The sequence below is a fragment of the Podarcis gaigeae genome, assembly GCF_964106915.1.
Source record: "Podarcis gaigeae genome assembly, chromosome: 14".
Lineage (NCBI taxonomy): Eukaryota > Metazoa > Chordata > Lepidosauria > Squamata > Lacertidae > Podarcis > Podarcis gaigeae.
This window is the reverse complement of record NC_139690.1, coordinates 50,140,821-50,155,522: the sequence shown is the minus strand read 5'-3', so window position 1 is coordinate 50,155,522 and position 14,702 is coordinate 50,140,821. Positions and strand designations below refer to the sequence as shown.

Below are 14,702 nucleotides of genomic sequence, written 5' to 3'. Positions count from 1 at the left end.
GTTGACTCCAGCCTCCTCATGTAATTCAACCTAATTAAATATTGAGGGATAATTTGCTTCTAGGTGTCCATATATTTACACACAATCTCCCAGTATTTTAGCTCCAAACTTATCTGTAATTTAATTAGGACTCCCCTCTTTCTCACCCTCTACTCGCTGTTGTCTGCACAGGGCAGGCATATCCCGCAGTGTTTAATGAGTGTGTTTCCGTTTTCCCACACTGGGCTCCAGCTTTATATTAGAATCACATTCATTTTGTTTGAGCACCTCTTCATTTTAATAATCTGACATGATTGCAGGGTGTGCACAGCCAGGTTCTTTGACTTCACGGTAGCTCCCGCTGAACCCTGGGACCAGTGCAAGCTCATAATTGCGGTGTTTGCTTGAGAAGCTGAGCAACACGTTTTATGTTGAGCTCTTGAGACTATGATTTCTGTTTTGTTGCATTTCAGTGTGATTAGCTTTCGTGGCTTGATGCCCCCTCCCCACTATATCCAAAACCAGCACCATTTCTTTGTAGTGAACTACTTGCTGTTCACCAGTGTTTTGGATGCTGTGCTTGTAAATACCATTTCATGCAGTGAAGGGCTGCTGTTCTAAAGACCCTGGAGAGTTTTAATGAGTATCTGCCTGGAATGACATGAATTAGTTTGTATGAAAGGCTTCCGTTCTCGTTCAGCTTGTTTATTCTGGTTTAAATGGGTTTCTGTGTCATCCGCTGAGATTATTTTTTAATCTTTTCTGTGTAGCTATAGGGAAGATGATTGGTCTCTGACATGATCTCATGAAAGAGAAGTGTGGTGGTGGTGGTGGGAGAACATGTTTTTATGTTATTTCTAAAAGAAGATAAGAATGCCAGCTTTTCTTCTGAAATTCCAGTTGAAGACCTTCCATCCAAGTGACTTGATACAGAGATTATTTCTATGATGTATGAGTCCCTTCAACAGAACTGAGCAGTAGTGTTCCTTAACCAAGAGACCGTAATACTCCAGACAAACCTTTATTGCAGTATTTCTTTCCCCTCCTTCCCTCACTTATGGTTCTTCCTTTGAGTCACCTTCTTCTGAAATGTATGCTGAGGTAGTTTTCCCATGAGTGCCTGTCAGCCTCAAAATAAAATAAAAAGTACTGCTCTAAAAGGGTGACATAATTATCATTGATGACTTGCGTCAGCTTTCCCTAGCATTCTTTCTCTCTTCTTGAAGTTCTGGCTGGACCTCTGTTCATTTTAATATTGGCTTTTGAGGAGAAAACACTCAGACCCTAACATTTTTCAAATTTGGTCAAAATTTTGAGAGAAATTTTGAGCTGAGGAGTGCAATGGGGAAGGTCATCTTGTGATGATGCCTTCCTGTTTACAATTGATATGTAGCCCTAAGCTGAGCAGAGGTAACATGTTCATTGGGGTTCTTGAGTCAAAGCTGAGCCCCTTTATCACTTTGTTATATTTACTCTTTCTTCCTCTCCACTTCTGTTTTTGCTATTGTTGAATTCTTGAACATTCTCTTTCTTTCTTTTTGTATTGAAGGTTCAGCTGTCCCAGACTTTAGAAGAAGCTGGGAATCAGAAACAAAGAGCAGACCTGGTAAGTGTTAGAGTTTGCTGGTTTTTAAAATTATTATTCTTTGCAATACATGGTAAAAATGGACTTTGGGGACAAGAATAGTCTTTGAGCCACACCCATTCACTTAAAATACAAGATCTGCTCAGCAAAAGTCTAGTTAGCAAAGCAGTGCTCCAGTCAGCATGTCTATATGATGGTAGGTCTTATGGAAGCATGACCTTGCTGGCTGGGACTGATGGGACTTGGGCTCTAAAATAGTAGCCTTCTGCATTTTAAGGCCTTAGAACCACCATTAACCCAAACATGCATTTGAGAACCTATCCCAGTTTTCTTTTCTTTTTTCACCATATGCAGTATCTATATGGTTGGTAGTGCTGCTGTTGTAGCCCATCTTAGATATACCCGTGACCTCATAGTGGGTCATGACTTGCCAGTCAAAGACCACTGGTTGAAAATATCTGGTGGGTACCAGTTTGGCAAAGGTTGATCTAGAGCAGTGTTTTTCAACCACTGTTCCGTGGCACACTAGTATGCCGCGAGATGTTGCCTGGTGTGCCATGGGAAAAATTGAAAAATTCGAAAGATTTAAAAATAAAGTATTTTATAAGTTTTCATATTTCTGTTTACTTACTATTTCATAATAAAGTAATTATAAAATACTTTCTTTGTGTTCATTTGATTCCTATTCAAGGGAATTACTTTATATATAGTCAATATAGGCACAGAGTTAATTTTTTTAACATTTTCTAATGGTGGTGTGCCTCGTGATTTTTTACATGAAACAAGTGTGCCTTTGCTCAAAAAAGGTTGAAAAACACTGATCTAGAGCACGGGTCAGCAAACTTTTTCAGCAGGGAGCCGGTCCACTGTCCCTCAGACCTTGTGGGGGGCCAGATTATATTTTGGAGGAAAAAAAAGAATGAATTCCTATCCCCCCCCCACAAATGAATGAATTCCTATGTCCCACAAATAACCCAGAGATGCATTTTAAATAAAAGCACACACTCTACTCATGTGAAAAACACCAGGCAGGCCCCACAAATAACCTAGAGATGCATTTTAAATAAAAGGACACATTCTACTCATGTAAAAACAACAACAGTTGACAAATCCCTAAACTCTGGTGAGATAGATTATGCTGTGCTGCTCTGCGGAAGAACCTCTGTTTTTGCTTTCTACATGCCTTCTTAGAATAGAGCTGGAGGGCTGCATTTAATTTTCAGTAAAGGAGTACTTATTTCATGGCGTAAAGATTTGCAAATTTCATGGCACATTGTCTGAACCCGCGATACTCTGTGATTAAGCATTGACGTATTAACGTAGGAAAATTGCCTTGTCATATTCAAAAATAAATGGTGAATGCCCTGATGACTTTGAACAGAAATGCAGCCCTTTGTTTAATGTCAGATACTTTTCAGAGGTAGCAGTTCATTTATCAAAGCTATTAAACGGGGGCAATTGGTGTGATTATGCAGAATTTTCTGCAAACTGATTTCTATAATGTTTTACACCCCCCACATGTTTCTTGATTCCATTTGTTTTATCCCCTTCCACACATTCGTTGGCTGGAGGAACTGGGCTCTGGGTGGCTTGCTGTAAGAAAGAAAACTGTAATTTGTTTCTTCAGTATTGTTTGTTATATTCATCTGTTACTTCATTGTTTGACTGTTCAAAACCTGCAAATAAGCAAAGTAAAAGGTTTCACGGTCAAAACAGTTCAGTTCAAGCAGACCTAAATAGTGCAAAACAAATAGCATGAGCACCAAAAGTTCATGGGAATCTGCGTTTTTTTTCATGAAAGTGAAAGGGACTTGTAGCACAGTCTGTCACTAAAAGAAATGTATGCAGCTGTTAGTGGTTAAATACTATACCAGTTGATGCAACTACCTGTTATAAAAGCCACATGCCTGGAGTGTTCACAATATCTTAAAGTCTCGACAGGTTCTCTTCACATTTGCAGACCGACCCATGTTCAGGGACTCTGGGGATGGAATGGGGAGCCACATAGCCTTGTAAACTAGAGCAATGTGTACCTGGATCTCAGAACCCAGTTCATGCACAGAAACCAACTCTTCCAATTGGTAGGCATTATGTGGCATCTAGATTGGCCAGACCTGGTACAAATATTAGAAGCTTGACCTTCTGTCCTTCTCTTGACTGGTAGAGGTTCTTCAGGGTCTGCTGCAGAGAGAGGTTTCTCAGCATCCACTACCTGATTGTTTAACTACATGGTAGGGATTGAGCCTAGGAATTGCCGTATGCGAAGGATGTTCTCTGCCACTGAATTATGATGCTGAATTATGATGCTGACAGCCACAGTGGTATAAGAGCTATGAACCATGCCATTGACCATATAGATATAAAGGTGTGACCATTGTACTGTGAAAATACAGTACCCTGAAGATATTTACAGAATCCAAGGAGATATCCTCAAGAAATTATATCCCACATATAAAACATCTGTGGGAAGTGCTGGTCAGTTCTGCACAAATAGTTCATATGAAACTTGGACAACTCCTGCAGGCCTCATTTTCAGACCTTGGACAGCTCTATTAATGCACTTTTGGTTTGGCTGCCAGCATGCTTGTGATTTCAGTAATGAGCTGCCATATGCATGCCAAGGTCTTTCAGCTGCTTGTAACCATCTTATAGTTCCAATTTTGGGCTTTCTGTAAGGACAGCCTGCCAGCTATGTCAGACTGTGCAATGGATGGTGTTTCTTGGAGGATTAGCTTCTTTCAGATCTGATGCAAAAATGGCTTTTAACTGAGATATTGAAACGGCTGTGATAACTCCATTTGACAACTAGTTTGGCTGCTCTAGGCGTACATATTATATTTTTCTTTTCTTTCTTTAAAATAGCCAGCATCTATTATGGGGCCTGTGTGTATGAAAAATATTTGAGTAGGAAATAGATGTACTCATTCACAAAAAAATATTTTTGTAAGCATTCCGAGGGAGGGAGGGAGAGAAAGAGAGAGAAATACAGTGGTACCTCAGGTTACAGACACTTCAGGTTACAGACGCTTCAGGTTACAGACTCCGCTAACCCAGAAATACAGTGGTGCCCCGCAAGACGAATGCCTCGCAAGACGGAAAACCCGCTAGATGAAAGGGTTTTCTGTTTTGGAGGTGCTTCGCAAAACGAATTTCCTATGGGGTTGCTTCGCAAGACGAAAATGTCTTGCGAGTTCCTGCGGGGCTTTTTTCCTCCCCCCCTTTTCCCCAAGCCACTAAGCCGCTTATCAGCTGATCCGCTAAGCCGCTTAACAGCTGATCCGCTAAGCCGCTTATCAGCTGGTCCGCTAAGCCGCTTATCAGCTGATCCGCTAAGCCGCTTATCAGCTGATCCACTAAGCCACTTATCAGCTGATCCGCTAAGCCGCTAATAGCGCTAAGCCGCTAAGCCGCTAATGGGCTTGCTTCGCAAGACGAAAAAACCGCAAGACGAAGAGACTCGCGGAACGGTACCTCGGGTTAAGAACTTTGCTTCAGGATGAGAACAGAAATCGTGCAGCGGTGGCACAGCAGCAGCAGGAGGCCCCATTAGCTAAAGTGGTACCTCAGGTTAAGCACAGTTTCAGGTTAAGAACGGACCTCCAGAACGAATTAAGTTCTTAACCAGAGGTACCACTGTAATTAACTCCCTCAGTTATGCAATTGGGTTTGAGTTGCCAGCCTCCATTTGGAGAGCTGTTGTTGCTAGTGCAAAGTGTGTGCAGTGTCTGTTTATTCCATCTGGAGCAGTTCCCTTCAAATTCTAGTATGAGAAAGCTGTTCTATGATGCAGGATGGAATAGAAAGTGTGCAAGAGCACATAAGGCCTGTGATGAGCTGCTTCTAAACCTTGATGGCTCCCTTTCTTATTATTTTCCTGAGACAGATGTGACTTAGCTTCCTCTGTTTTCTGCAGTGAGAGTTCATTTCATAGATGCTTCCTTCTCCGTGATGCACCAAACTTACTTGTATGAACAGGAACCGGGGGGGGGGGGGATTTTTTGCTTGGATGCGGCCATTCCTTTGGATGACCACCTGGGGACTCCAGTAATTTTTGACAGTAAAGGTAAAGGGACCCCTGACCATTATGTCCATTCGCGGATGACTCTGGGGTTGCAGCGCTCATCTCGCTTTATTGGCCGAGGGAGTACAACTTCTAGGTCATGTGGCCAGCATGACTAAGCCTCTTCTGGCGAGCCAGAGCAGCGCACAGAAACTCTGTTTACCTTCCCGCCGGAGTGGTACCTATTTATCTACTTTAACGTGCTTTCAAACTGCTAAGTGGGCAGGAGCTTGGACAGAGCAACGGGAGCTCACCCTGTCGCGGGGATTTGAACTGCTGACCTTCCGATCAGCAAGCCCTAGGCTCAGTGGTTTAGACCACAGCGCCATTTAAACATTAAATAGTTCTTAACACGATGGTGTTGAAGCAGACATCCTCTTCCTACTTTTTTCTGTAATGTTGTGCTGAAACCCAGCTAGTTTTTTTCTTTCAGATTTGCTTTAGGTGGTAGCACTCATTTGTCTGATGTTGGATACCGTATGACTCTTAGTCTCTCCCTTCCCTCTCTCCAATCCCTTTTCAACGCCTCCTCTCCATTATTTCTCTGTTATCGAGTCCTTGTTAGTTTGATGCTAAGCTGCTGTGGCTGAAACGGTATGAAAAATGCTGCTCCCTGACCAGTGTTCTGACACATGTTGATATTGCTTTTCCACCAGTCACTCTGTGTGTGGGCTTACCACCGTGGCTGTCAGTAAAATGGCAAAAACACTTGTCAGGTGCTATCACATGGCTCAGTAGATTTTTGGGCTGCTCCATGTAATAAACAGCTCTACAAGCGACATCCCACATCTGCCCTGAAGAAAGTTTAACTCTCATTTCAGAGTCGTGGATCTAGTGATGTTTACCAGGATCCGAAGTCTGGTTGGCTTTGTTTCACATGGTTTCAGTGAGGAGTTGGGAAGCATATGTATGATTCCTGTACTAAGATATATTTCAGAAACATACATAACTCTGATCCATGTTGGAACGATCACTTGAGATGGAAAGCATACATACATTAAAAAGCCTTTAAAAGTGTTTTTGTTTTTTATTTTGTGTATTTATGTTGTGATACAACTTGAGATCCATGGATGAAGGGTGGCATATAAATTAAATAAAGAAATAAATAGCAAAAAAGATAAATAAATTATGTTATCCTGATATGCAAGTAAATATGATCTGGAAAGAGAGGCTGGTGCCATCGTTATAGAACAGGGATGGGGTACCTGTGGCCTTCCAGGTGTTCTTGGACTGCAAATCCCATCATCCCTGATCACAGGCTGCGGCTGGTGCTGATGCGAGTTGTAATCCAGCAACATCTGGAGGATCACAAGTTCCCTAACCATAGTATAAAGCTAATGTATCTAATCCCTCATCATAGCCATTATGCTCCTGATATTGAATAGGCAGCAATTACTTCAAATTACACTCATAATCTAAGAGCATTGCCAGTGTTCATCTCCTGAGTATCTACTGAATTAAAATCTGCCCGCAGTGTATTTGTGTATGCTTATTTTGTAAGGAGCCATAGACTGCAGGTATGTTTTCAAAATAAAGATGCTGCAGTAAAGACCCTGCTTAACCTAATACTTACTTAATTTTGATATTGACCTCAAGAAGCATTTTAAGATTGTCAGCAGTGAAGCGGCAGTAAATCTATATATCTCATGTGCAGCTCACTTTTTCCCTAAATAGTTCAGGACAGCATGCTCTATCTTATCCCCTCAGTAATCCTGTGCAGGAGATCAGGCTAAGAGAGGATAACTCTCCCAAGGTCATCCAGTGAGTTTCGTGGCTGAACTAAGGTTTGGAACTTGGCCCCAGGCTAATGTTCTTCTCAGCTACACTCCCTTGGTTCTGGGAGAGTATTCCAAAAGTAGGGTTTCACAGCAGCAAAGAGCCTACCCTGCGTTCTAGCCACCAAAGGTGAGAATGATATTAGTATTAGGCAGGGTGATACATGGCCTTTTTCACCTTGGGAATTTTGGATTACCAGAACTTTTTTATTCACCTACTGAATGCTCTGACACAGCTCTGGCCAGTAGTCATTGACACATCATCTGGCAATCTGCTGGGTTTCACTCCTTTCCTTTCTCACTGTAGCAAGTGCCTTTTTGCAGGGTGCACACTTCACAAGAGCCTCACACTTTGCAGTAATAACAGGCTCCATGTCCGTTATGCCCACCTCAAACCAGTCAGGGAACTGTAGCTCTCTTTTGCTTCAGTGCTATCTCTGGGGCAGTTCAGTAGAGCTTGTTGGGCAGAATCGGAGAAGTATTCACAAACTTCAGGTATGACTGTTCTGGCAAAGTTGATCCAAAGCCATACTTTCTGCTTTGTACTGTGGGTCCTCTTTATCTGGAGATGAATCTTGCTCACCTTCAGGGAGTGATCTGTGTTGCAGTAGGTACTGTGGTAGCTCCGTGTGACATGAACACAGTTCAAGTTCTGATCATCTGGTGACAATCAAGTCCAGTTGCTTCCAGTGGCCTGACCTTGGATATCTCCAGGACACTCGGGGTTTGCCTTGGTAAAGAAGAATGTGTTTGTGATGCAAAGGCTGTGATAAGAGCACAGCTAAAGCAGCCTTTGTCCATTCTCATTCATGCTGCCAAAACCAAAGGGCCTATTCAGTTGTCCCATGTGAGATGGTCGTTCCTAACTCTGGCATTGAAATCTCTCAACACTAATTAATTATTGCAGCAACTTTGAAAGTACCTTACTTTTGGTTTTATTGTTTAATTATGCTTATGAGATAACCTGCTAATGCTAATGATTAAGGTTTATGTTCTTCTGTTGCACAGGGAAGCTACCCTGGACTAATGCCTGGCTGGTTTGTAGTGCCAGGCAAAGTCACATTGACTGAGCAGCTGCTAGAAGGCTTGGTGGTATCTGCCACCAAATGACATGTCATGTGTGTAGTTCAAAACTACTGTATCAAAGAGTAATAAACCCGCAAAGCTAACTGACACAGTGTATTCCAGCGCATGATTCAATTACTTCTCTGCAGAAAGTCAGTTTACTACTTGAAGAAAAGAGAGAAATTTAAACAGCTCTAGCTAATTGCAGTTGACAAGACAAAGGCAGTTTGACTTTCCAGTATTAATTAGCAAACCCATACTAATTAGCTTGTATAAGCACAATTCATGCTTCTTTCTCTAAATGCAATTAATATTGCAACTGAAGACGTCTCTGGGCTGTGCCGCCGTATCATTAACATACTTCAGCCTAATTAAGTATGGACAGCAGAGGCTGCAGAAATGAGTTTGTGATTATAGCCATATAGAAAATCCCTTCATGTTTCATATCTATAGTGAACTTGAGCCTGAAATTTATTTTCTAGTTTACGATAAATTAAGCTTCATTCCGGTGCAATAAAGGGACTTTTATTTGTCTTGCTTTGTACTCTGTGCTTTTTCTCCCCTTGTGAATCCCCATATACAGCAGCACCTTGGCTTACGTTACCCTCGGGTAACGTAAACTTTGGGTTGTGAAAGTGGCAAACCTGGAATGTTTCGCGGCGTGCGCATGCGCAGAAGTGGTCCCTCCGGTTGTGGAAACCCTGTGATCCAACCGGAGCTCCGGAATGGATCCCGTCCGCAACCAGAGGTACCACTGAACTTGTACAGATACATTATTTGTTCCTTTAGTTGTGTATCTGCACTTCCAGAAAGGGGGGATCAAGGAGTTTTTAACCTTACTTCTCCCACACTAGCAATACTTTTGTTCATAAGTGATAATCAAAAACTGTAATCTTGGCTGCTGTCCCTTATTGGAGCTAATGCCAGAGATGTTATCACACCAGTAAAATTGCTTTTGTGTTTAATGTTGCTTCCTTGCTGCAGAAAGTCCACGAGCACCTCATATATGAGACTTGCTGGCTCAGCAGCCCCTCTGCTATAAAGAGTCTATAGCATAGTTGTAAAGCATTGCTTTACAGTGTCAGGTCTCTGGTGCTTCAGTTTTTCAGGTGATCTCAGGTGTGTGGGTTGGGAATAACCTCTGACTGAGGGGGCTGTACTACCACCAATCAGAAGAGGGCTATTGAGAGTTAGATCATTAATCCATTTGAGATAGATTCGTATGTTCAGGCAAACATGTTTCTGCACTGTGGTAGTTATTACTAGTTCTAGCTACTTTTATGATACTCAGTTATGCACACACTCAGTAATACCAGTGGTTTATACTACCATTGCAATAACTAGTGTAGAAAGGGAAAAGTAGGTATATGAGGTCAATATCAGTTCACATGTTGATCAGCATTGTCATTGTCTACACATAGTGATTTTGGGCCTGGGCCTTAAGATTGTGCTCTTCTGTCACTGGGCATAGGAAGTAGTGTGTGCCTCAAGTAGACATACCCAGATTCTAGCTTTCATTTTATCCCGTTTTAAAGTGAAAGTACCTTGGGAACTTGACAAGCTGCCCTATAGCTTTGCAAATATATATTCTTGAGGACAGTTATTCCTTCCTGTAGTGGCAGAAGAACAGAATCTGATCACCCAAGAGCTGCTACCTGCCACATAGGCTTTTAGGTTGTCCATCAGTTCCTGAACTGGCCCAAATTTTTAAGGAATTTAGTGTCAGCTAGTGTTTCTGTTTTGATCTGGTAAAGAGTTGATTAGAGTTTGATTATCAAATGCTTCTGTTCTCGTCCTTAATGGGATCTAGTTGAAGAGTCAAGCCCCTAGAGAGATTATTTTGGACCAATTTGCACGATCCCAGGATCTTGGATACCTAGGAGCAGTGGTGAAGCTGCATGCTCCGCTACTGGGGCGGAGAGCAGGCGGGGGCATGGTTGGCGCCCCTCTGGGGCGTGCGGCGCCTGGCGCAGGATGTGTGTGTGTGGCACATGTCCAGGGGGGCCACTGCGATGGCACCCTACCAGAATAGTGGTGCCGGGGGCGATCCGCTCCCTCTGCACTCCCGTTCTTCTGCCAGTGCCTAGGAGCAATTTAAACCTAATTGCATATAGTTGACTGAAAGAAAATGTGGAAAGTAGTACAATATTGTGGAGTGCTTCAGAAAACAGATTCAGGCTTTAGTAAGTGGATCCTCTCACTTCACGTCTGCTGCCAGAATGTAGATTTCTATTTCCTGAATTTCAGGGATAACTTGGCAGTGAATCATCAGAACTGTGTTGCCTGCTGACTCTGATATTAAGTTTGGAAGATAACAAGACGGTATCAAATGTTTTTATTGTGCCAGATTTAGTGCAACATCCTGAAGTAGCAGTTAAGATCTACAAAAGTTTATCAGAAGCGATGGGAGAGATAATTTAAGCAAATTTGTGCTCCGAAAATCAATACAAGAATGCAGGATTGTAAATTGCAGTGTGGGTGGAGGAAGAAGAGAAGAACAATATAGCAAACAAGAGAAGTTATATTCAGTAACATTACTATAAGCAAAGTGTTATTCTGTCAAACACAAGGAAAAATAAATATTTTAAACCCAAAATTTGTGAATCACTAATGTCTAAAAATGGAGAAAAACATGAAGTGCTCCCCTCAAATAAAAATCACTACTTCACATTCTCACAACAGCTTATGATATTTTAAATGGCTTCATTCCTCTTCCTTCAAGCTACTTAAAGGAAATCTCAGTTCCACAGAGTCAAAATACACGTCCATACAAAATATTTTTACTTGGGAATAATCAACCTTAATAAGAATTGCTGCTCCATTCATAAGTATGCTTTGGAGGGATAGAAAGTTCTCTCTGTTCAAGTTCTTTATTACGGTCATAGACCAGCATAAGCAAAACAAAATAAATAACATAACAGTATGAATCTAAGTGAATAATTATTAAATAATTGGGAGCAAGAACCAAACGTAGATTTAAACATATACATAGAATACTTAATTAAGCATAGATAATGTGTGAGTACAAATTTATAAGAAAAATTAAAAGATCAGTTAACACAGCTGTATGGGGTGGGCTTCAGAAGTGCAGATCTAACAATATGGGCCTTCAGTTTAGGATTGATTTGTAGCATCTGTTTAATCACTATATTGTCCATGTGCTTAAATCATGTTAAGAGCATCCACCCTAACTAACCAGCCTGTTATCGCTTGACCTCCCTCCTGCTCTAAATGTATATAGCAATTCCATGTTTTAAAACAATCAAGCAGTAAAGCAGTCATCGTTTAAAAACATAAGCATACAAACCTCCCTCTAGAGAGGTCCAAGCACTGTGCATCAGTTGAACTGATGTGGAATGGGACATTCCTTCAGGTCTGTTGCTCACGGCTGACCTCAGTGTATCACTTTGCAAAATGGTAATTTCATAAAGCAAACATTGCCTGATCCAGTTTAATATTTCTAGATGAGAGCATTTTTTGCCTGCATTTGTTAGATTGTGTATACAAATCTAGCCATTGTTTCTTTCTCTGTTGCCTTTTGTGTATGCAATAACCTCCTGCGAGCAAGCATTGCACCATTTTTTTGTTTCCTGCTCAAGCCAGTTGAAATGAATGGTCCCTGGAAGAATTCCCTCTGGTTGCTACAGTGCATCTGCCTCATGTTCCCTCTTCAGAAATTGATGTTCCATTTAGAAGACCCTGGCAAAATTGGAACCATCTGTTGTAGATTCCTGGAGGTGGAACAAATATAGATGCAGAAACACCAGGACCTTGATGAGGTGAATGTTAATGAAACAAAAGTGACACCAGGTTAATAATCAATGATACTGCATTTCCATATTTTGGCAACACCAAATTATGCATAGAACGGTCCTCTGTGTTCAAGTGCACTTGCTGCAAAAAAGAAGTGAGGAGTTAGATAAAATTACTATGAATTGCAGTGATTCAGAGGTTTAATCTGAAAGCTGGATTTGTGTTTGTTAGTGTCCCTGGTAACTTCTCTTTCTTGCATCATGGATGTTGGCAAATTGAGTTTTTAAAAGGCCAAATAATATTAGAATTGGATCTGTCAGAGATGTGGCGAGGAAACTGTGTTTAAATGCTCAGGAGCATGGCAAGTAGTATTTTATATTACAGAGTTTTATATTATGGATGTGCTTTCTGTGTTACTGTACATTCTGTATGGTTCCAGGCAGCTGAAACTCCTCATTTACTTAGAGAGATGATTGGTAGGGTCTTTGGTTAATACTTTGCTTTTGGAGTTGTTCTTAGACAGCCTTCAGTTTTCCAGATGGTGGGTCTATTTAACAGGTTATAAAGGGGATAGTGGGAGAATGATTGGAAAATGCTTCATTTCAATTTAAGGACCAGTATGGTTCAGTTGGACTTAGACCCAGGAGGCCTGTTGTGAACTCATTGTGATGTCTCTGTTCCTGGGCTGAAAATGTGTAATACTTTTAACTTGCCTTACGTAGATGTAGGAAGTTGCCTTAGGCCAGGTAACACACTGTTTGTCTATCATTCTTAGTATTGTCTACTGTGGTAGCGGCTCTCCAGGGTCTTAAGCAGAGAAGGCTTCTTTTTCTGTCTTCTGATAGGTGCTCTATCTAACTCAAGGATGGGGAGCCTGTGGTCCTCCCAATGTTATTGGACTCCAACGCCCCATCAGCACCAGCTTGAATGGCCCATGGTTAGGAATGGTGGAAGATGTAGTCCAGCAACACCTGGAGGACCACAGGTTTCCTAGCCTTGCTCTAACTGAAGCTCAGACATTTTTCATGCTTGCTTGCAGGAGGCTTTACAGTGGTATTTGCTATGGTTACATGGGAGCACAAAATTTGTAGCATGGTATTGGGCACAGGATTCAGCTTCCTAAGAATCATTGATTTGTTGTATTTTTAAAACTGGCTCTTCTGGCTACAAAGTTAGGCTTGAAGATGTGTGTGACACCCTCTCCTGAGATCTCACTAAGCAGAGCAGAGATTCCCTGTGGTTGGGGCTTCTTTCTTGCTCATAGCTCTCCATGACTAGCAAATCCAGAATGGATAATAAAACCATGCGAAACGGGCATAATTTTGTTCATGATGCTTTATTTGCATTACTTGCAGAATGTACATTTCTTTGGCGCAGCATTCAATTCATTTTGGTTCAGATAAGAACAAAAAACTGTTGGCACAGTGTGCATTGGGAGCAACTGATAATACAAAAGGGAGTTAAAGGTTACTCAGCCCTTCCCCACCCCTGCACTGATGAAGAGAGGTAGCTTTCTCCCTCCACTGCCTGATCCTTTGCATGTCTAGTGGGGAAGAAGTCCTGCTAAGAGGCTCACGGCCCCAGCCCATCCCTTCTGTGGCTTGGTTGCTTTCACTTTAATATCTGTGCAGCTGGTGGGCAGGGGTGGTCCCATTGGGACAGGTATTTTTTTCCAGGAGTTGCCGCGTCGCCTCTCCGAGGTGAAGAGATCTCGCGGAGGCACTTTACTTGTGACCTTTTGATAAATTATTAACGGCCTCCCCCTCCCTATTTGGAATCACTTAATTGAGGTTGACAACTCTTTGTTGTATTACAGGCTCTGGCTTGTCAGGAGAATTTTTTTACTCATCTATGAATATTTCATTAACCTCTAAAGACAGGCTGCTTCATTCCGAGCTCTTGCCAGGCCCCGTCCTGTTGGAGTTGCTTTCAGCTGTGGCATCTTTGCAGAGGATCTTGCACCCTCTTCTCTTCCACTTGGTGTTCAGTCCAATTCCTTGGCTGAGAGCAGTGGGGCTGCGAGAGTCCCAAAAACGATTTGTACATTTTAGCACTGTTTCTAAGCATAGTTTATTTTCATGTTCCTCCTTGTGGCTTTTTAATTTCCACGACATAGTATTGTAGAGTTGGAAGGGACCCTGAGGGTCTCCTAGTCCAGCCCCCTGCAATGCAGGAATCTCAATTAGATCATGCATGGCAAGATGACCATCCAACTTCTGCTTAATGGGAGCTTGTTCCACTGTCAAATAGCTCTTACTGTCAGAAAGTCCTTCCTGATGTTCCCCAGTTGTATCTGCTCCCTCCCAGGGAGAATGTTGTGGCAAGGGGCAAACCTTTGTTCTAAAAGGCAGGATATAAATGTCCCAGACAAATAAAATCCATAAAAAGTCCACCCCAGTCCTAATCATTAATTAGAAAAAGTTGCATTTTTAAAAAAAATTAGGAACATAGGCAGCTGACTTATACCAAGTCCTCCATGGTTCCT

The 14,702-nt window shown here is 41.9% G+C and overlaps 1 protein-coding gene across 1 annotated transcript in view; it reads left to right on the top strand.

Annotated features, from left to right (window-relative positions):
- MAD1L1 (mitotic arrest deficient 1 like 1) overlaps positions 1-14,702 on the top strand; it is a 453,662-nt gene that overhangs the window by 200,091 nt on the left and 238,869 nt on the right. The window contains exon 13 of the mRNA XM_083711565.1: positions 1,529-1,585. Within this exon, the coding sequence (XP_083567691.1) occupies positions 1,529-1,585 (57 nt within the window). The remainder of the gene's footprint in view (positions 1-1,528; positions 1,586-14,702) is intronic.